Genomic DNA, 22,910 nt, shown 5'->3' on the forward strand with positions numbered 1-22,910 from the left:
TTGGTCAATCATGGCATTCTGCGGTCTGCTATTTCTGTATAACAGACCTTTGCTAAGTATAAAAGAGTGTTGCCACGCTTCACGTTGGGGCCCTGCATCACCCTGTCGGAAGTCTGGATCGACGGGAGTACATTTCCAGTATAACTGTCTGTCACTCACCTTCCGCTTTCTGTGTGTTCTTAAAAAAATCCCTTCTCTTCGGGAAACAACATATTTCATGTACAAAAAATTTATAAAATAGCCTACAAATTCAGAAGATCAAGTAGGCATTTTACATTTCCTGTTCTACTAATTACAATAATACAGTCAGTTTAGACTTTTGGTCCTAATTTTGTCGATAGAAAACAAGAAGTGATCTAATCGACATTTGCTATGCCCAGTTGTGTGCTATGTTATATGCCGTACACCACATGCACAATAAGATTTTCTGTATACCCACTATAAATTAAACTGAGATACATAACATTTATAATATTAACCGAAATACATTGTAAATTAGGGGAATATAGACCTACTTTCATTTCCTTTTATTCAGTGTCCAAAAAGTTATAAAAATGATAGGTGTAATGAGTAAAAAGTGACAAAACCTTGGTCCTAAAAACAAGAAGTGTGCTATCATTAAAAAATGTACTGGAACTGTATGAGCCTTTTAAGCTCTGTTGTCTGTTGTTGTTGTGTGCATCCATGTCTTTGGAAAGTTGCTAGGAAACAGAAACAGCTTCGGTAAACATTCAGTAAGGCAGGAAACTGTATAGCTAGCTAAGATGTAGGCACCTTTGTTCTTCTTCAAACCTTTTCTTGCTTTGAACCTATACACCGCCTGAGTCACCAATGTACCACAGCATGACAAAGGCAAGAGAGAGGAGAGCAGTACCTAGTAGGTCTCCGAGGGCTGTAAGGTAGGGTATTGAGTAACTGTCGGGGTCTTTACCCCTCCGCCATAGACAGTGGACCATACAGTCGGCTAAACACAGCAAGGACAAGACCTAAGAGACAGACACAAGTGATAGTGTAAAACAACGATGTAGAGAAAAAAAAGTATGCAGAGAAAAAAAATGACCACATACATGTGACTCGCCTGAATCAGGGAAGCAGACAAGAAGGCGACGGTCAAGAGAGGACTGGGCAAAGTGTTGCCTCCTTTCATCAGGTGAATAGTGAGTAAGAAGACGAGCTGACCAGGGATCACCAAAAGAAGCAGAATCTGAGCAGATCGATGGTTTGCTCCTGCCATGACAAACCTGAACATTAGATTTTGTGTGTGTGTGTGTGTGTGTGTGTGTGTGTGTGTGTGTGTGTGTGTGTGTGTGTGTGTGTGTGTGTGTGTGTGTGTGTGTGTGTGTGTGTGTGTGTGTGTGTGTGTGTGTTCTAGTCAGACCTGGCATTAACATTGGTTGGTTATCCGATCATAGGGGGACAACTACAGGCGCATTGAGACGTATTGACATCCGATCAATCAGACCACAGACATATTACAAGTGTGCCAAACATCTTGGGTGATTTGGTTTGTTCTGGAACACACCAAGGAATTGATACAGTGTGCATTGTTTTGATATCCTCTTCCTTCATTTAATTTCTGGCAGACTAGACACGGGAAGTGCTGCCTCCCACCGGTTAAAAACAACAACACATTTGGTCTTTACAAATAGAAATGATGTGCGTGTTTATTTGCATAAAGAGCGGGGAAGTGAGATCCGATCACAAGTGGTCACTCATGATGCATGTGGAGATGCATTCTAATGCCAGGTGTGAAGAGCTGTCTTCTTGTGATGTGTGAAGTGGCAACTGCAGGGGCGTGTCTAAAGTGGTGGCACAGTTAGGCAATGTGACGAAGCTTAAAACATGGATCACAGAAAACACACACACACATCCACTGCAACGATTTTTTTGGAAAATAAAACAAGTTAAGTGAATAATGAATGCCTATGTGATGCCTTTGAGTTCCTGCATGGTTTCAGCGCGATTTCATTTTTGTCTCAAATCGTAGGCATCTCTCCTTGATGCCTGCTCCCAGAATACACTGTGAAAAAGCCTGGTCTCGTAAACGTCAAACAAACACTAGAGGCACAGGATAGGCACCAAAATACAACAAACCACTCCAGCCAATCACCGACAAGATGGTTGGGGGAGGGGGTGGGGGTTAGTGACAGTTAGTCAGTTAGTCATGACAGTTACGGAAACATGGGGGGAAGGGCGAGCTTGCTTTGTTTTGTTTTGAATTTACTTGGAACGTCAACAGAAGTGACTTCATGCAGGAACTCATAGTGCACCTTTAAGGCACATGCCCAATGTTTTCTAAACCAATTCTTTATGCTGTATTTACTTCTAATAGGATTTTCTGATTTCCCATGGCCCTCCCCTGACTGGTTCTTGGTCCCCACTGTGCCAGCTCATTTAAAAAAATTGTAGAATCGCCTCTGGGCAACTGATTGCCTTTATTTAAATGTTTTGACCATTTGATCTTTACCTGAACCAAAGAAAGTGCGACAAGGACTGAAGCAGCCCTTACGGTCTTCAGGAACCTCTCCAGGTGAGTAATTCAAATGCAATTCAGTAGAAACACGACTGGACTGTATGGAGACGAGGTTTCCTCCAATACCTGATTAGGAAAGAAAAGGTGGGGGCAGGGTCAGCACTTATATTTGCATGTCACGTGTGATTTCACTCAAGGGAATTCATCAGTCTTCAAACAGCTCCCTCTAGAGCCACAAAAGGATATATACAACTTTTTTTCTTCAGATATGCAGTAGTACTCCCTGAGACCTGTAAACAGACTTTCATGTTTAAAATCTGTGGAGTTCCCCCATTAAGTTATCTTGACATCTAAACATTAAACATGCACCAGTTGGAGCTAGTTCTCCAAAGCCCTGTCTTCCTTTTCCATGACTTTAGGCACAGATATCTGATGAGCTTCCCATAAATAGACAGGACTTTTACAAACAGGTTTTACAAAAGTGTTTTCAAGCCCTTTTTTCACAGAGATACAGAATGTATATGCATGTTTGCAATCACTAACCTTTTAAAGTCAGATATATGGTATTTTAAGGCTCTAAGAAAGTAAAGATTCTCTTGAAGTGAGGGAGTGACGTTTGGATGGATCTACTGGAGATTCCAGAGATGGTGGGGAGTAGGGTGAGGCCAGGATTGTATGGCATTAGAAAAATATAAAAACTAAACAAAATACTCGGAGACTCGACATAGCTTACGGATTCATCCATTACAATGTTCAATGTTCCTTCATCTTCACAAAAAAGTAGCCCATAAATGCACTTTTAAAAGAGGGCAATTCACCATTTATGACTGGAGCATAAACTATGATTCCTGCCAGGTTTGGATCTGACACAGTCTTGTCCAGAATAAGTCCTCCAATACTAAAAGAAAGAAAAGAAAACATAAATTCCTCCTTGTAAAAATCTGACAAGCAGTGATGGAAGGGAAATGATTATTGCTTTTATAATTAGTGTTTTTAAAACTCTAGACCTTTTAATGTCAAGGAAATGAATAATTTGCCAAATGTATATACTTCAAAACTCAAACAACATCTACAAGTACAAAGTTAAAGTAGTCTGAATGCATGTGAATGCTTTTGAAAAGGTCTGTCAAGGTGAGTACCTGCTGATGAACATGGCTGTAATGATTGGTTCCCAGCCTGTGCGGAGCAGGATGCAACTGGCAGGATGTTTGGACGAGATGACCACCCAAAGAGGAATCAGGCACAACAATAACAGAACAACCAGGTACAACACATGGGGATACAGATCTGTCAAGAGAAAAAGGTCATTATGTATACCGTTATTTTCAACCAGGAATCAGTCTAAAACTGGTATGGATGTGTTAGTTCCAGGATCATGAGTACCATCTGTTGGCCAAAAGTGAAAATGACATGGCCTCTGACGACCAGTGTATTATGTCCCACTGCTCTGATGTATGTTACAGATTCAAATTGGCCTACCAGACCATTGTGCTGTCCTCTCTCTTTACCTATAAGGGAGTAGAACCAACGACTGAAGCAGGCCAGCAAAGCAAGAGTGATGAGATCCCCAAAGCTGGCAGCCATGGGCGTGGCCACGTTGTCAGGGTTGAATCCCATCCGCTTGGCTCCAATGATCACTCCCACCATAATAATACCTAGAGAGGGTTAAAGACAATTAAGGTTCTTAATATACGAGATGACATGGGATCAGTCCTGAGGGGAAAGACCTGATAAACTTCAACCTGAATGGAACTAGAACGACCCTAAACTCTTAATTTCAATACAATTGCTCCTCAATTTTAATTATAAAGAAAATGAAGGTGATGTTGAGGCAAAACAAAGTGGAGCCTAGAAGGAGAGATATACCTCTTGTGCAGGCAGCCCATAATTCCTATGTATCTGCCTCTGTGGCACTGAGCTTATCAAAATCAGTCTGTGGCGAAATTGAAGAAAGTGTGGTTTGATCAGAAGGCATTCACACAGAGATAAACCCCATTCAGAATTTATTTAAATGGCCTAGATGCACCTTGCCACACTCCCTGTTCATACTCCCATTTCTAGAACATTTTCTATCATGGGAGTAGCTCAATTAACTAAAAAATGTCCAGGTATTAAGGAGTCTTGGCTAAGAATATAGGTCAAAGAATAATGTTTAGGGAGTTTGGAAGATAAATAATTGTACTGGCATTATACAGAAACTGCAGTGAAGGATGATAGGATGTATGAAGCTGGCCCAAACAGGATATCACAGAAACCCAGGGGTCAGCACCTGTAAATGTATAATGTATGTGTAATGTATGAATATGTATGAATAATTAAGCTTAATCAATTAAGCTTAATTATTCATACATTACACATACATTGAAGGGCGAAGCAGAGAGGGAGAAACTGGGACATCAAAAGGTTTGAACAGGACAGGGACGACATGATAGAGCCTTGCTGCCATCCCCTACATCTTTAACCTTCTTTACAGTCCGCGCCACAACAAGAAGATGTCCAGCAAGTCGAAGAAAGACGACCAGAAGAAGGGTGATTCGTTGTTGAGCGCCGTGCTAACCACGCTAACGGCTATGTTAGCCAACACCACAAGCAAAGACATGAAAACCATGGATGCTAAGCTAGCTTCGGTGTCTGAGGTGAACGTAGGGTTGGGTACCAAAACCCGGTTCCACTATGGAAGTATTCATAGTTTTCGGACAACAGTATTCGGACCGGATTAGAACACAAATTTCGGTTCCACATAATGTGTCGCCTGAAATATTTTTCCTCTGTTGCTCCGGACAGTGGCAGACTCTTTTTTCTTTCTCCCTTTTCCACCGAGTGGCGCTGTGCGGTGTGAAGCGCCATGCACTCTACAATCACTGCTGATCGACGGCTTTTTGTACACGCTCCAATCGGACGTAAAAATATCACACCTTCTCTGTAGTCTACCGATAGCTAGCTATCGTAAATGTAGGCTACTTTTAAAATGCCATATTTTACCTCTGGGCTCACCAAAACAGACGTTAGGGCATATTAACCATTCACTGCATATGATCGCTAGTAAACATATTACACTTGCTCTGCTAGTCTATCGTTCAGGACAAGACCCTGTAGCCTGGTGGTGGGGGAAACGGGACAGCCTCCCCAAATTGTCTGCCCTTTCAAACTTATACCTGTGTGTAAAGGCCTCTTCAACACCATCTGAGAGAGTTTTCTCCTGTGCAGGATATGCCATAAGTCAGGAGAGGTGTTGTATCTTGCCAGAGAAGGCAAATATGGTAATTTTTCTGCAAAAGAACTGCTAAAGTTTGAAGCTGGTTGGTATACCAACTCAACAACATTTATTTTGTTTTTACTTGTTCATAGTGTAACTGTTATTTGTTAAATTATTGTAGTTGTGTGTTATGTGACTTTGGTTTACTTATTATATATTTAAGTACTTACTAGTACTAACATTAATATATTGTTAAATTTAAATAATTTTCAATTTTTAAAAAAAAAGACCTTTTTTTCCATGACTAAGACGAGACGATGACGAGACTGCACCAATGTCCAAAAACGCTAAGACTAAATTAACATGCATTATTGTTGATGAAAAAAGACGAGACTAAAATGTTTTTCATAAAATAAAAACTAAGATAAAATCTCTCTTCATTTACGTCTACAATCGTCTCTACTTTTACATCATGAGATAGAATATTCAGCTGTTACTAGGGTTGGGTACCGAGACCCGGTGCTAATACGGCACTGGTGCTTTAACGACTGTTATCTACCGGACCGAAAAGCAACGCGGATTTCGGTGCCTCATTTCAGTGCCACTTAAATGCCTGCGCTTCTCTCTGATGCTCCTAAATGGACGTTAGAGGCAACCGAAACATCGCCACATGTGACGCTAGTTAACACTACATTTGGCAGCAGGTAACGTTAGCCTACCGTTAGCTAGCAGCTGGATTAAACATGGTTAAAATGCTGACAGCTAAACGGTGTAGAAGTTTGTCTGTATTTTACTGTAGAGGATTCCAATACCGGGACATACGGCAGTCTGTAGAGACGTTGTCTGAAAAAACAACACAGATGTTGCGTTCACTTGAAACTCGCCTCGCCAGCCTCGTGCTGCATTCAAAGTTATTGTAAAATACCCTTTTCCCATCCAGTGGTTGTTTTTGCCGTTTAACAGGAATTTACTGGTGAAATAAAGAAGAGGCTCGATATTTGGTCGCATTTTACGTACAATGATATTGACAAAAAATCAGAATGTTTCATAACTATTTGACTGAAATGGTTATCAGAAATAATCTCAGAAATAATTTGTTATTTAAAAATAGACTAAAATGTTTTGACTAAAACTTGACTAAGATATATTGAGTTTTCTTTTGACTAAAACTAAACTAAAATGACGAGACTCAAATCAAGCATTATCTCCCATAAAAAACCTTGTCTGGATTGATGAAGCAATCCAGAGTTGTAGAAAAGTTGAACATCTTTGGAAATCTTCTAAACTTGAGGTTCATAGGCTTCACCTTAAAGAACTAAGGGTTACTTTAAACGAGATGCTGAGAAAGGCAAGAACTTTCTTCTTTTCTCATCTTATATCCTCGAATAAGCATAATCCCAAAATCTTATTTGACCCCATTAATGCAATAGTTTCTCCTTCTGGCCCTCAAGTAACTGTGTCATCTAAATCGGACAGTAATTCATTCCTCCACTTCTTTGTAAATAAGATCAGAGATGTTAGGGCAAACATCTCACCATCACTTTCTCAGAACTCTGCCTGTGACTTGTCTCCCACTCATTCTTGGTCCACTTTTAAACCTGTGACATTACATGATACCACCTCTCTACTACATACATTGAAACACTGATCTTGTCCTAAGGATGTTGCCCCTACTATGCTATGTGTACAAGCTTTTGACTCCATTGGCCCTTGTATTGTTGAGATGCTTAATGCTTAATATACGCTTTTAACTGGTGTCGTTCCTAGTTTTTTTTAAACATGCTGTTGTTAAGCCTGTACTTAAAAAGCCCAGTTGAATCCACTACAACCTAAGAGCTACGGGCCAATATCCAAACTTCCATTTATGTCAAAAATTCTAGAAAAAGTTGTAGCAGAGCAACTCACCCTTTTCCTAGAGAATCACGAGTTGTTTGACAATTTCCAGTCTGGTTTCCGTAAAAAGCATTCTACAGAAACTGCACTACTTAAAGTTTCTAGTGATATTATGATGTCTGCTGACTCCAAGCAATATACAGTTTTGGTCCTATTGGACCTTTTATCTGCTTTTGACACTATTGATCATAATATTATGATAAATAGGCTTCGTGATCTGGTTGGAATGTCTGGTTTTAAAATGGTTTTCATTCTACCTTTCCGGTAGAAGTTTTAGTGTTTATGTGAATCAGATCATGTCGTGACGGCTCATGTCGTGTGGGGTACCTCAGGGTTCTGTCTTGGGACCTATTCTGTTCCTTTTGTACATATTTCCTCCAACACAGATAATTAGTCAATTTAGTGACATATCTTACCATCTGTATGCGGATGATATTGAACTGTACTGCTCGTTTAAGGAAATTGAGTTCTATAAACTGTCTTCTTTAAGTAACTGTTTGACTAGTATCAAACAGTGGTTATATAACTTTTTGCTTCTGAACTCAGATAAAACAGAAACTTAGTTAGAAACTGTTTCTTCCAACTGAGGAATATTTCCAAATTAAGAACACTAGTGTCAAAGGGTGAGTTGGAGATGATCATTCACGCTTTCATTTCCTCTCGCTTAGATTACTGTAACTGTCTTTTTACCTGTTTGAGTAAGAAGGAGCTTTACCGTCTCCAGGCTGTTCAGAACTCTGCTGCAAGGCTTTTAACTCACATTAACAAAAGAGCACACATCACACCTGTTTTAGTGGCACTTCACTGGTTACCAGTCCAGTATAGAATTCAATTTAAAATCCTGGTCCTTACTTTTAGAGCCCTGCACGGTCAAGTTCCTCCCTACATCTCTGACTTGATACAGCTTTATACTCCCACCTGTAGTCTGAGGTCATCAGGTGCAGAGGCTATTAGTGGTTCCCCGCACTCATTTTAAAACTAGAGGGGATCGATCATTCCAAGCAGTAGCCAGGAGCCAGCGCTGAGCTATCATTTTCTTGGTCACGGTTGATCCGGCTAGACAAATTTTCTTCAGTCTCCCAAGTAGGTGTAATTTAGAGTCATCATTAAGTAACAAAACAATTGGGTCAGTAGGAATTCGACATCCTATCACATCAGATATTATTGATGTTGTTTTATTCCAAAACTCATGCACCTGTTCACACTCCCAGACCATGTGCAGGAAAGTTTGTTCAGGTTGGCAGAACGTGCAATTGGGAGTAGGAATGGCTTTAGAGACATATCTCTTCTGAGGAGTCCAATATGTCCTATGGCATATGTTGAAGTGGATTTGCTGGTGATTTGGGTTCTTGGAACAGTGGGAAATGTTGTCCCAAACTGTCTCCCAATTAATTCCGTTCCCCTCCGGGCTCAGCTCTCGCTCCCATTTCTTTACTATTGGGAGTTCTCCTACGGATACTTGCATCAGTTTAGCATAAATCCTGGACACTAATCCTCTCACAGGAGAATCAACAAGCCATTTAATGATTGGGTGCATCTCAAGACTGTTCCCCCATGGTACTCCATAACATTTTAGGGCTGATCTTAAGCGAAGATAAAGGTTAGAAGGATGTCCTAGGGACCTCAAAGCTAGCTCTCAGGTCTTCAAAACTTAACATACCTTCATCATTCATTCATTTGACTGGAGTTTAACTATGCTTCTCCTGTTCAAAGCTGTAGCGATAATGCAATAATCCTTTTTTGTGAATCTGTATTCTCATTTCTTTGACAAGGTGGAGACCTTGAGTACTGTACCTTATGCACATAATGCTGCCAAGCTGATGTTTGTACCGATACTGTTCTGGTATTGGACTGATCTGTTGTTTGGGGAGTTGGGGACACTGTAAACCCATGTGGATATGTAGATGATACACCGCTGTGCAGTGGACACTCAGACACTTAATCGGGGATTTCAGGTCAGGGGACTCAGATTTGATCGATGGTTACGTGATATCCTATTCTGCCTGTTTTATATGTGTGTGTGTGTGTGTGTGTGTTGTGTCATTTGTGTGTCCCCCCCTTTTTTTTCTCTTTCCTGCCCCCCCTTACCCCCCACCCCTCGCTGCTGCCAGCTCCTTCGCACTGCCCTCTCTCTCTCCTCCCGGTGCCGGACTCCGCTTCGCCTACTCACGTGGTGTTAGTAAGGTATGACCAACACGAACAACACAATTAGATTTATCTCGTGGAATGTGAGGAGGGTAGGTGGTCTCACTAAGAGCGACAGGATTATGGCCCACTTGCAACAGCTTAAAGGTGACGTATTCTTTATCCAGGAGACCTACCTTCGCAACAGAGAGGTTACACGGCTAAAAAGGGGCTGGATTGGCCACATTTTTCACTCAAGATTTCATAATAGGGCCAGGGGCACTGCCATCATGAGTCGCAAAAACGTTATGTTTGAAAAACGGTGTCGGACCCTGATGGCCGCTTTGCTGTAGAGGTTTAATTCCTCTCTGCTAGCGGAGGATCACTACAAGTAATTCCTACACTCTCAAATCACTCTTTCTCAAACTATTTTTTGGGCTGAATGATCTGCCGGGCACAAACAGAGGCGTACTATGGGAGGCTTCTAAAGCCTATATCAGAGGACAGCTTATCTCCTTTGTTTCTAATTTAAAAAGAATCAAAATGTCCCGAATGGCGGACTTACCACGGAAAATTAAGGACATCGATGATAAACACGTGGCCGGCCCAGATCCTACCCTTTACAGAGAACGTCTTAGGCTGTGTCCTAATTGCAGGAGTGGAGTCTGGTGTGCGGGAGTCAGGGTTCCAGCTGCATCTCATCTACCACAATCAACCTCTGCTTTATTTACCGGGTCATTCCTCCACTCTGCGTCAGATCATATTCAAGACGACCAAAGTTAGTCTCGCTCATGACAGACCTTGCTACCTGTTTGCTATTTGTGTATTTACCTGTCCTGATCCTTTCTCTTGTGCTTCAGCTACTCACTCCTGCTACCGCTTCACTCCTGCCATCCACCGGATCAGACAACCACCACTGGACCTAACCACCAGCCGACCACTGGATTACTTGGACGGAACCACTCCTGCCGGGAACCCACCGGACCTGTTTGCCTCTCTGGAAACCTGGACTTGCTTTTCCCCTTTCCGGAAACCTGGACTTATACTTAACTACTTTGAATAAACCTGTTAACTCACACTCTGGCTCTGCGTTTATGTCTGCATGTGGGTTCTGCTCTTGATTCAAACGTAACGGTGTGATGCACCTGTCTAAGGACAGTGGTTCAAGGCGACGGCAGGTTATGTTCTTACCTTGCAGCAAAGAAGCCACGAAGGCGGTAGAAACACTGGTTGAAACCAGGAGCATCACATGGTGTAAGGGCATCTTTCCTTCTGCCATCCAGCCCAACACAGTCGCCATCAAAGAGGCTAACAGGCCAAGCACTGTGGCTTGTAGCTGTAAAATGAGGGTGGTAGCAAGAAAGATTCATAAATCATGGTAGATTGCAACAAAATTGTGCAGACAAACAGGTAATACAGAAATTGTTATTTGTAAGATAAAATACACAGTTACTGTAAAATACACATAATAACAAAGTTGCTTTTCCTAAATGAAAATAATGTACAGTACCTGCTTAAGCGCCAGGTTCCCAACGATCAACATCCACTTTTCTCTGGCATGTTCCATTTTTCCTGCATTCACCTGACAACATCAGATATGTATGGACTCATTAAAAGTAAAACATTTGAACATCTACTTTTCCATGACAACTGGGCCCATTTAATTTGCTGATGATGATCCTGTGATATGATTGAAAGGTTCAGAACAGCTACTAAATGGATCTTGATGTGATTTTTTTTGGTCAACTTTCCAAAGTCAAGAATAAACTTTGAACCTCAACAGATAAATACTGTTCATAATTTTACCACACCAGCTAACACAAAATCGTTAATCCATCATAAATATAATCCTTAATAGAAACAAAGCGTTAGATTGTGTCCATTATAGAAGAACGCTAACCTCTTGGCTTTGTAAATTTGACGCTATACATTATGAGTATGTCAGATATTCAACGCAAGCCCAAAACTGATCCTGGACTGAGAAACATTTTACACAATGCTTTGGAAAAAAGCCATAAACCATGCTTTTTTATTGAACAAGCATGTAAACATAAAGTAAAAAATGAAACCATTTAAATTTATTGTATGTATACAGTCACGCAAGAATGTCGGGAAGTGGTGGGGGGTTTGGAATCATAAAAAGGCATAGTTAACTGTATTCGCTATGCTATTTGAACTGTTTCTATGCTGCCGTTTCAGGCCATCAAAGAGGCTAACAGATAAAAAGATTATAAAAGAAATAATAAATTAAAAAAAATTAAAGCTGCAAGCAGCGTTGGACGGGCCCTCGCACCTCCTTGCACGTTGGGGTTACTGGCGGACGCCACTCCTTGCAGCCGTGCATTTGCGCAGCACTCAGATACTTCACATTGTCACCAATGAAAAGGGAACTCTCTGCTGAGTTCAATATTTCACACAAGACTCTATGTCATACAGTTCTATAGCTTTTAAAGGGGGTGTGGCTAAAGCATAGGGGGCGGGCCAAACCATGACCAATGAAAATGGAACTCTCTCCTGAGTTCAATGATACCTCACACAATAGTGTACATCAAACGGGGTCATAGGTTATGAAAGGGGTGTGGCTTAAGCATAGGGAGCGGGCAAAACCATGACCAATGACAAAGGAACTCTCTGCTGAGTTCAATGACACCTCACACAAGACTCTACCTTAAACGGTTCAAAAGCTCCCGAACATTCTCTTGCATCACTATGTAAAATTATTGACAAGTTCTCATCCATTTCGGGTTATAACGTCAACGGGACAAAATCTGAGGCTCTTCCTCTCACACCATATTGTCCCAAATCCCTCTTCCGGTCGGGCACTTTTGCCTGGCCTAAGAAAGGCATTAAATATCTCGGTTTAACATTCCCCCCCATATTGACGGATCTGATCAAAACAAATTTTGACCCCCCTATTGGACAAACTGCGGGCTGATATAAAGCGGTGGTCTCCATTGTATCTCTCTATGTGGAGCAAGGCAAACATCATTAAAATGATTTGTGCTCCGAAATTCAGCTACTTGCTACAGGCTCTCCCAGTCCGAATTCCTTTGCGCTATTTCAAACAATTTGATCAACTTTGGAATAACAAACGCCCCAGGATGAACCTGCGAAAGCTGCAGAGGCCAGTGGACAGAGGAGGATTAGGTGTGCCCAACTTGCTCTTTTACCATTATGCGTTCACCATTAGGCATATGGCACAGTAGTCTTTGCCCCCGAAGAGAGCACCCCCGTGGTTTCACCTCGAAAGTGCGGTGTCCTCCCCTCTCACACCCATAGCATACATCACAGCTAAATTAGCCCAACAGAATCAGTCACATCCCATTTTGTCCCACATTCAGTGGGTCTGGAAGAGAGTAGCTAAGATCTTTAAATTTGATCCGTATCTGCACCAGTCTGCCAGGATCTGGCAAAATCCCAAGCTCTGTATAAATAAATCTCCCTTCCTTTGGAAGCTCTGGTTGCAAAAAGGGATTAGGGTGCTCGGAGACTTGTACCATGATGGGACATTAAAATCTTTTGAGGCACTTAGACAGGAATTTGACTTACCACGTAATCAACAATGGAAGTATTTTCAGTTAAGACACCTCCTGGTGCAGGTCTTCAGCTCCCCTTCATTAGTCCCACCGAGTGATGACATGTTAGAGAAGGTCCTAACAATTTTTGGGTGCGGCCATGAAGCCTCGGCTTACTACGGTATGTTCCTTACGACCTCGGACTCTAATATATTGTCCCTTAAAATGACATGGGAAACTGACCTAAAGGTGTCATTCACAGATGCTGAATGGGGCAGAATTCTTAGAAATGGGAAAAAAATGTCAAGGGAACTGCGAACGCGACTTATCCAATTCAAAATACTGAATAGAATCTATTGGACACCATCCAGGCTGCATAAGGTTGGTTTGGTTGATAACTCGGAATGCTGTAGTGTCTGGACATAAATGGTACCCTACTACACATGCTCTGGAGTTGCCCAAAAATTCAGGCATTTTGGTCTTCCCTACATACAGTCATAGAGAAAATTGACCAGAATATCCCGTTCACCCCTAGTCTGTTTATTTTAGGGGACCCCTCTGCATTAAGTGACCTGACCCCTCCACCCTCTAACTGGACCCAGACTGTCCTCATGTTAGGCTGGAAACTTCTGGTCAAAGAATGGAAAGCCCCCTCTGCACCAGCACTGGATTTGTGGCTCGCCGCTCTGGGTCAGCTGGCTGCCCTTGAACAACTGTCCTATAGGTTGCTTGACAAAGTGGAGGAGTACAACTTGAAATGGGGGAAGTATCACTCGTACACTTTGGACATTTAACGGCGTTCTGGCTCATAAACATAGCGTTTAACTAGAAAACATGACTGATGGATATATTTTGATAGAATACTGTACCTATATATAGGCAAGGTTGTAAACTCAAGGGTCTCTGCATCACTATCTCTTTTTCCTTTTTTATAATTTTCTATAATGTATTTATAGTTTAGTTTTTGTCTATGGTCGCGCTATGTCTTCCTTTCATTCTATTTTGTTGTATGTGTACTGCTTCTTTTTTCTGATGGCTATATGTGTGTTTAAATTTTCTGAAAAACCAATAAACTGTTAATCATAAAAAAGTTACAACTTCTTCGTTAACTTTTCATCGTTAAGGTCTTGAGATGGCACAAAATGAATTTGAAGTTGATCGGATGAAATCTCTAGGAGGAGTTTGTTAAAGTATAGCACCTTGACTTTTAGGCCTACTTACTGTTGCCACTAGGGGGCGCTATAACTTTGAGTCAATATCGGCCTGTAGATGTCCTCAGGGTTGGACTCTTATGAATCCTTAAAAGTTTCGAGCCAATTGGTCAATGTACACCCAAGTTACACCCACTTCCTGTTTCGCACAAAATGGCCGCCCCGCCACAGCTAGGCCCTATGATGAAAACTCAAGCTTTTAATAACTTTTCATCTTTAAGGTCTTAAGATGGTACAGACCAAATTTGAAGTCAATCGGATGAAATCTCTAGGAGGAGTTTCTTAAAGTACGACATGTGGAAACGGCCAAAATCGCACTAATTTCGAACTTTCAATTAAAAATGGCGGATTTCCTGTTGCGTTAAGGGTATGGCTCCAATGAGCTTTTTTGTACATCTTGACATGCTACATATGTGTACCATGTTTCGGTAGTCTACGATAAACGTACTGCAGAGGCTCAATTTTTTAAGTTTTGTAGGGGGCGTTAGCGAGGCATTTTTTCACGCCTATCTACGAAACCCTTAAAATATAAAATTTTAAAAGTATAAAAGTTTTTAGTAAATGTATTTAAAATAGGAGAAAATAGTGCATTTGTTGAAACAATTTTTAGCCGCGGATTAATCCACACTTTAAACCCTATAGGAGCATTAACAGCACCAGAACGGGATTGACTCAAAATAAACTACAGTGCCCATTTTCATCATAATAAAGTCTTACAGTGTGGCTCATCAATGTGTTTTTGGACAACAATGACACAGAGGAATATGCTATATCAGGTTTTGGCATGTTAATGAACGATAATTATGATCATATTTCATAATTATATGTTCTCCTGCTCCAGGAAAACATCATTTTGGACTATTGTTAGCATCAATTTGTTACTGCAAGTTCATCTGCAGCTGTGGTCTTCACAGCTCTGTGAGGAGTTTCACACAAGGACAGAAAACCCATGATGCAATGTGGCAAAAATATAATTAGAGGTTGTTGCCCTGTCAATCCATTTTTATGAAATTCACTTTCACTCCAACTTGGTTGCCTATCTGTCTCTGTTTCACTGCATGTGCTATTTTATACTGTGTGTAATGTTCTAAACTTATCTCACGTATGATCTCACTAATTGTGTACAAACCATAAATAGAATAATGACATAAGGTCATTTTTTGTGTACATCAATGTATGTGTGTGATTGGATTAAATTATTGTGTGCACGTCGGTGTGTGTGTGTGTGTGTGTGTGTGTGTGTGTGTGTGTGTGTGTGTGTGTGTGTGTGTGTGTGTGTGTGTGTGTGAGTGTGTGCTGGGTTTTCCCTGCCATTAACCCAAGCCGTTTTGGATATACCACCTAAGCCGAATGAATGTAACTAAAAGACTTTTCTCAGATCTAATGATTACAGTTGGACTTCTTTAACAACTTTTGTCTTTAAGCTTTTTGAGTGTTTTTGATTTATTATCTGCTCTAGCTTTTCTAACGTTTTAGACACAGATATGGTGATAATAACAGTCCAAAGGGACTACCACAAAGGGACACAACACAACTGCAAAGAGACGACAAATGACCACAGAGATCCAAAACAACCTTAAAGAAAACAAAATGACCAAAATGAGACACAACAGGACTACAAAGAGACAATATCCAACAAAGAGACACAAATTGTATGGGGAAATTGTTTTTTTAAATTAAAAACGTAATATTTACTTAAGGAAGGACGCCTAAACCCCCCACCAAATATGCGCACCTAAGTCTTCCACAAAGCTAGGAAAAACACGTGCGTGCGTGCGTGCGTGCGTGCGTGTGTGTGTGTGTGTGTGTGTGTGTGTGTGTGTGTGTGTGTGTGTGTGTGTGTGTGTGTGTGTGTGTGTGTGTGTGTGTGTGTGTGTGTGGGGGGGGTGGGGGGGTTAACATGCACACACTCACAGCAGTCGAGAGTCTCGAGGCCAGAGTCATTTCCAGGTTTCCCTTCATGCCTAATATTGCAGTCACCAGGATGAAGATCTCTGGTACTTCCTGGAACACGTCCCAGTTCTGCCATGAAAATACAATCGGACACTTAATATAGAAGATGAACCACCAGTCAAAACTAACACAACAAACACACAATAAATCATCTTTGTTTTCAGCCAAGGTGATGTTCACTTAAAATAAACACAAAAACTTTACAATTCAAATGAGTTGTTATTTTAATAACTTCCATGTTTCAACTCTCTTCATCACTTTACTTCCGTGTTTTCCCGATCTCATTGATTCAGCTTCCAGGCATTTGGAATGACAAGAAATGATAACCTCACTAAACTGTAAACAATTTATTTGTCCTCATTGTCTTTACTTTGTTTCCTCACCTGAACCACTTCAAGCAGCACCCCAGCAGACACAGTCCCGAGCCCGGCCAGAAGAAATGGTACCAGGATCTGAAGCACCATGGAACAGACTGACTCAGCAGGTGCACCAGAGCCACCTGCATCCTTTGCTCTCACAGATCCACTAAACCTTGAGCTACCATAGAGTTGAGTCGGGAGCAGATAGTCCGTCTCGGTGTAATCCTGTGGCTCATAATGGAGACCAGTGTTGACTGGTGAAATATTCCCATTAGAGCTAAAATGTTGGGGACTTCCAGAGTGTTGAGATGAAGACAGGTTGGATCCGTACTGTTGGCTGGTGCCTCTGCCCACAGAGCCACTTGGTGGCAGTTGCACATCTTGTGACTCTGGGACAACCATGGTGTAAAGCTGGCAGGATTATTATTATTCCCCCTGCTACGGGCTCCTGAGAAACAGTGGCGCCTACACTGGTCACAAACAGTTGGCCTAAAAGAAAAATGAGCAACGGCAAAAAGAAATAAAACAATAGCAATAAAGAATTGGTGGATGCATAATGGTAAAACAATACAAAAAGAAGAAAATTAAAGTCTATACAGTATACAGTCTTGTGTCACACAAGTACTGTGATATTATAGGACTTATTTCCCTTCCATGAAAAATCAAGTGTGTGACTGGCATGTGGAACGCTTGGCTGTCACAGAGGCTGTCTCAGAGTCATCTGATGGCACAGATTGCCTGCATTATCATTCTTCATGCCTGTTCCCATCAGCAACACTGAGGCTGCATTGTCTGACTTGGACAATGCTCTTCATTTGGAAGTCCTAAGAAATGGACTTCCAGCAGCTGAAGTTATCAAGGTTAACAACAGCTGAGCTTATTGAGTTGTGAGTGAGGAATTGTACAAAATGTATGACTTCTTTTTTATACTCAATCTGCAAAAATTGGCATATCAACAAACATACTTGTCAACGATGTATCAAAATGTATTAATAATAATCTGAATAGTCTGCTTCATCCGGCTGAAAAAGCTTTAAAAAAAAGTAGTGTTTATATAAATTATAGGTTAAACTGCAGTTAGTAAGTTTGATGGAAATACATAATTTCATCATGTTAAATATTCATAGTCAAGCAACTTCTAATCATCAAAGCCAAAAACGTATTAAATCATTCAAGTGCTTAATTTTATAAGAAGTAATGTACCCATAGAACTGCAGATGCACAAGAGTATCTAAAGAAAAGTGGTACATCAAACAAACACTGTATAATATATAAAAGGATTTCTTCTGTCAAGCTGTAATCATCTCCAAGATCGGGATCAAAGGGTTAAGGACAAAAAAAGAAAAAGTATTCTCATTTGAAATCAATTTGTAATGCTTAGTTTCTCTTGGAGTGTCTCGGTCTCTCCAGCATCTCTGCTAACACAGATACAAAATGTGTATTTGTATGTATTTCAATTTGAAAGTCTGATCAACATTTGGTATATAGTTAAGAGTAGAATAGTAGAATATAAAAGTGCCTTACCCTTCATGGGAAACCGTAGAAAAAGAAGCAGCATCTATTCTCACACTGCACTGCTAACCGTAATTCTTCCTTGTGGCCTCTGTCGTCCTCTGAATCGTGTGCCGCTGAGTCTTCAGTGTGACATTACCCTAACTCTCCCCTACACACACACACACACACACACACACACACACACACACACACACACACACACACACACACACACACACACACACACGTGTGTGATGAGACAAAGGAAAAATTAGGTAACATAAAGGTCACTACCAGGTCATAGGTTGAGTTATTTGGCCATACTCAACAAGCCAGTCATGTGCTCAAGTAAATGTACGTGTGTCTCCAGAGTTGAGGGAGTCCAAACAGCATGATAAGGGAATGCTGTGTTTCGGGACCACCTGAAGGTCCAAAGGCTAAAGGCCCCACATACCTTGTTGTCAAACACATACACCAACAGATAGGTTGTTCTATCCCCCAGAGAGAGATCGAGTGAACTGAGCAATCACGGTCATTCAAGACAATGCTTGTGATTCCACCAGTTGCGACGCAGTGCCTTCCAGAAGCGTCCAAGAAGCGGCCCTCCGCTCTGCTGCACTAAAAATACGTGCCAGGTCTATTTGTGACAGCGCCGCGTGCATTGTAGGCCTAGTGTCTCGGTCTCTCCAGCATCTCTGCTAACACAGATACTGCTACAAACAATGTGCCAAATGTGTATTTGTATGTATTTCAATTTGAAAGTCTGATCAACATTTGCTATATATAGGCTATAGTTAGTGGAATAGTAGGCCTAGAATATAAAAGTGCCTTACCCTCAATGGGAAACCATAGAAAAAGAAGCAGCATCTATTCTCACACTCCACTGCTAACCGTAATTCTTCCTTTTGGCCTCTGCCGTCTTCATTGTGACATTACCCTAACTCTCCCCTCACTCACACACACACACACACACACACACACACACACACACACACACACACACACACACACACACACACACACACACACACACACACATTCTGTTATGTCTAGTGAATGCATATTCAAATACAATGGTGTAAAACACTTACACATAGGGCTATTTACATAACCATACTTTTTGACAGTTACATGGATTTTTTTAAGGACAGGGCAATGCTGGCATATACCAGAGGATTTAAAGGCCTATGCTGGTTGGTATGAATAATAAAGAAAGATCGAAACACTAACAATAAAAATCTATCTATCTATCTATCTATCTATCTATCTATCTATCTATCTATCTATCTATCTATTCTTTCTTTCTTTCTTTCTTTCTTTCTTTCTTTCTTTCTATCTATCTATCTATCTTTATAATACATTTAATATGCATCTTACATCCATTATTCATCTATCTACATCGCCTCTGGACTCTCTTTCCCATGAGCACTATCGACCATTCACAAAATCACGAGACTCATCATGGGACCGTGTAGCCTTTAACCTACTGCAGCAGTGTTTTGGGTTACCGATGCGGGCAGTATGGCGGTAGAAACCATCGCACCTGACTGGGAGTTTGACCGTTTTGACGACGGTTCACAAAGTGAGTACAGCGTCCAGTCCTGACCTGTAGTGAAACATAGCGACGTGCTGTGCTAAAGTGTAACGTTAGCTTCCAGTGCTAGCTTACGATGTTAGCAAGATGCTTTACCACTAGGCACCGTCTAGTTTCTGGCACGGAACAAATCTTACTCTTAATTACAAACAAATGGATACCTTTTAAAATGGTTTCACTTTTTTAACGTTGCTTCAATTGAACGTCCAGCATATCCAGGCCAGTTGTAATGTTAAGGGTTAATATTAAGTGACATCTAAGTTAGCTAACATTAATCACCGCCATTAGCTACAGCTGTTCAGTTTGACAGCCTAACGACACTTGAGTAATTTTGACAGTAGCTAGTAGTAAAACAGCACGAATGGCGGACGGTAACGCAAACTTTAGTCCATTAAAGCAAACAAAATGAACAATGGTAACGTTAAGTTACGAAATTGCAAGTTAAAGTGTTGTTGTTTTATGTGTGGCAGGTATTCAGTGCCCCCCCAATAGAAATAAGCCCTGCTGAAGTGCTGAACTTTTATCAAACCCTTCACCCTACAGAAATACACACAGAGGTTCAACTGAAGAACTACAGCAAATTTCTGGAGGACTACACCTCCCAGCTGAGGGGTATCGAGGAGGCTCTGGATGACTCCATCGGAGATGTGTGGGACTTCACTCTGGACCCCATTGCCCTGAAGGTAAAACACTAGTGACTGTACATGAAACTTGAAAAGACTGCCATTGTTTTTACACAATCTAAACTTGTGCAACTTCCTTCACAATACCTTCTACTCTCTTTCAGCTTATCCCATATGAGCAGTCATCATTATTGGAGTTAATTAAAACAGACAACAAGGTAAATAAAGACAAACAGAATCTATAATTATTAAGTCTCGTATCCACCAAGTTTTTCTTTTTTTTTTTTTGTTGATAATGACTATTATTTTGTCTTGTGTGCAGGTTCTGAACAAAGTCATCACAGTTTATGCTGCGCTCTGCAGTGAAGTGAAGAAGCTCAAGTATGAGGTAAGCACAGTCAAAACGGTGCATTTTGTGCTATTGTGAGGTTAGCTTGGTTTGTGTTTTTTGTCATATCTGCCCTGTTTGAAGGATAGGATACTGTGTGTATCCTTGAGGTCTACGAAATGTGATGAGCATTCCCTTCCTTTTTTAAAATGCTTGCAAAGCCGATTTCTAAAAAAGTATTTTAAATCCAGCATTGTTTACATCCATGCTTACTAGCTTGTAGTCTCCGTCCCTGCCTTTGCTGGCGCATTGCTGCATATCATGATGTGTTACCACCACCTGTAGATCAGTGTGACACAATTGGCAGGACTGTATCGCATCACAAGATGAGCAAAACGGAAAATCAGCTCCACAGCGTTACTAAAGGTCTAAACCTTTTAAGCAACATCTCTCTAAACAGATGTTAATATCCTTGGTTTGTGGTGTTCTGTGAAATACTGATTCTGTGTCCTGAATTTATGTTCCCTTGCAGGCAGAAACCAAGTTTTACAATGGCTTATTGTACTATGGAGAAGGAGGTAATCTGCTATTACTATTTATTTTAATGTTTGTCCTCTGTGGTACACAGTGCTTCTTGATTAAAAAATAAGACGTATATGTGCATTTGTGTTACAGTGTCTGACACTAGTGTTGTTGAAGGAGAGTCCCAGATTCAAATGGGCAGATTTATCTCATTTCTTCAGGTAGGCAATGGATACTTTCTGTCTTAATGTACTGTAGTTTGAAATCCAAACTACATTGATAGTATCTCTCTTTGTCTTTTGGTAGGAACTGTCCTGTTTTGTGTCAAGATGTTATGAAGTGGTGGTCAACATTGTTCAACAGCTGGCTGCCCTCTACAACAGCAACAAGTAAGATCCATCAACTGAAGCAAGTTACACAGTGAATGTCCTGTTCTTGTTGGATTGGCTCAGATACCCACGTTGTCAAAAGAGCCTTTGTGCACTTTACATGCAGACAAAACAACAACTTACAGCCTGCATTTCTGGTTTAAGTACTTATTGCGTGTCTGGCTCTGTTACAATGCAAAAAGAACACGTGCAAAAGCATTTCTCCTCTCAAATCTTAGGGGTGCGACAAAAATCATTGAGTCGTCAGGTGTCCATTTCCAGGTGGGTTTTAAGATTTGGTTAGGTGTATTCATGTCTTTAATCTCTTTTCTCTATCTCCTCTATCTAAATATTTCTTACCACGTCTGTAATGTGTTCCCTCTGCAGATAGTGTACGAACATCTGGGGGAGTTGTTAGTAGTTCTGCTCACACTCGATGAGATAATGGAAAATCATGGCACACTAAAAGATCACTGGAAGATGTATAAAAGGTTAAAACACACACACACACACACACACACACACACACACACACACACACACACACACACACACACACACACACACACACACACACACACACACACACACACACACAGCTATTACAACCAATGAGACAAAGGAAAAGCAAAATTCCAGAAATTCAAGTTTTTGGGGTACTGAAGACACATTAACATTTTAAACTATGTGGATGATGGATAATTACTGAAATATGTATTAGATTAGATGTGCTTAGAAAAGCAAAACACAACGTTAATAATATGCAGTAAAGTGCATCTCTATTATTACTATTTAGCCCAATTTCTGTATATATACCTTAAGTATAACATGATCAACAAAATTCTTGGTTTCAATTTAACTAAAATATATGTACATTGATCTGACCTAGAAATAATTTGTATTATTTCCAACATTTTCTGCATCTATACCTAGTTTCATCTTTAAACCAGATAGTACTTTATGATTTATTTCAACATACTTGCTTTAATATATAATGCTTCTGGGATATTACTCTTCTGTAATTAAATCCTCCTGTTGTAGGTTGTTGAAATCTGTGCACCATAACCCGGGGAAATTTTCCATTCCTGAAGAGAAGCTGAAACCATTTGAGAAGCTTCTGCTCAAGCTTGAGGGACAGATGCTGGATGGCATGATACTGCAGGTGACCTAATTTCTTTCAGACCTTTATTCATTTTCTGAGGTTGAGTTGTTTGCTAAAAAAAAAAAAAGTTTTTATTTTTGTGCTTGTATGCAAAC

The 22,910-nt window shown here is 40.8% G+C and overlaps 2 protein-coding genes across 4 annotated transcripts in view; one reads left to right on the forward strand and one right to left on the reverse strand.

Annotated features, from left to right (window-relative positions):
• On the reverse strand, positions 1-19,991 carry LOC116038331 (solute carrier family 41 member 2-like). Of its 2 annotated transcripts, none has more exons than XM_031282621.2 (12): positions 19,974-19,991; positions 18,249-18,387; positions 16,749-17,213; positions 16,327-16,434; positions 11,197-11,268; positions 10,878-11,022; positions 3,982-4,128; positions 3,613-3,760; positions 3,292-3,371; positions 2,468-2,599; positions 1,079-1,227; positions 1-986 (listed from the first exon to the last, which is right to left on the reverse strand). In XM_031282621.2, exons 3-12 carry the CDS (start codon positions 17,124-17,126, stop codon positions 810-812), a joined length of 1,536 nt encoding a protein of 511 aa, XP_031138481.1. In that variant the 5' UTR covers positions 17,127-17,213; positions 18,249-18,387; positions 19,974-19,991; the 3' UTR covers positions 1-809. The 2 variants fall into 2 exon arrangements, with proteins under 2 accessions (XP_031138481.1, XP_031138480.1); XM_031282620.2 differs by lacking the exon at positions 19,974-19,991 and adding an exon at positions 18,673-18,937.
• The window catches only part of washc4 (WASH complex subunit 4), a 12,617-nt gene continuing 9,325 nt past the window's right edge, over positions 19,619-22,910 (forward strand). For both annotated transcript variants that reach the window (XM_031282614.2, XM_031282613.2), the window contains exons 1-10: positions 19,619-19,800; positions 20,356-20,495; positions 20,600-20,653; positions 20,758-20,823; positions 21,296-21,341; positions 21,439-21,506; positions 21,592-21,674; positions 21,893-21,935; positions 22,041-22,144; positions 22,695-22,815. In XM_031282614.2, coding sequence (XP_031138474.1) covers positions 19,740-19,800; positions 20,356-20,495; positions 20,600-20,653; positions 20,758-20,823; positions 21,296-21,341; positions 21,439-21,506; positions 21,592-21,674; positions 21,893-21,935; positions 22,041-22,144; positions 22,695-22,815 — 786 coding nt within the window. In that variant the 5' untranslated portion in view covers positions 19,619-19,739. The remainder of the gene's footprint in view (positions 19,801-20,355; positions 20,496-20,599; positions 20,654-20,757; positions 20,824-21,295; positions 21,342-21,438; positions 21,507-21,591; positions 21,675-21,892; positions 21,936-22,040; positions 22,145-22,694; positions 22,816-22,910) is intronic.

This window comes from Sander lucioperca, chromosome 7, assembly GCF_008315115.2.
Source record: "Sander lucioperca isolate FBNREF2018 chromosome 7, SLUC_FBN_1.2, whole genome shotgun sequence".
Classification (NCBI taxonomy): domain Eukaryota; kingdom Metazoa; phylum Chordata; class Actinopteri; order Perciformes; family Percidae; genus Sander; species Sander lucioperca.

Coding starts and splice junctions, on each gene's coding strand:
- LOC116038331 (XM_031282621.2), bottom strand. CDS start 17,126: ATGGTTGTCCCAGAGTCACAAGATGTGCAACTGCCACCAAGTGGCTCT. Junction 3,761..3,981: donor TTGGTTCTACTCCCTTATAG/GTAAAGAGAGAG, acceptor TTCTCTTGACAG/ATCTGTATCCCCATGTGTTG. Junction 3,372..3,612: donor ACAGCCATGTTCATCAGCAG/GTACTCACCTTG, acceptor TCTTTCTTTTAG/TATTGGAGGACTTATTCTGG.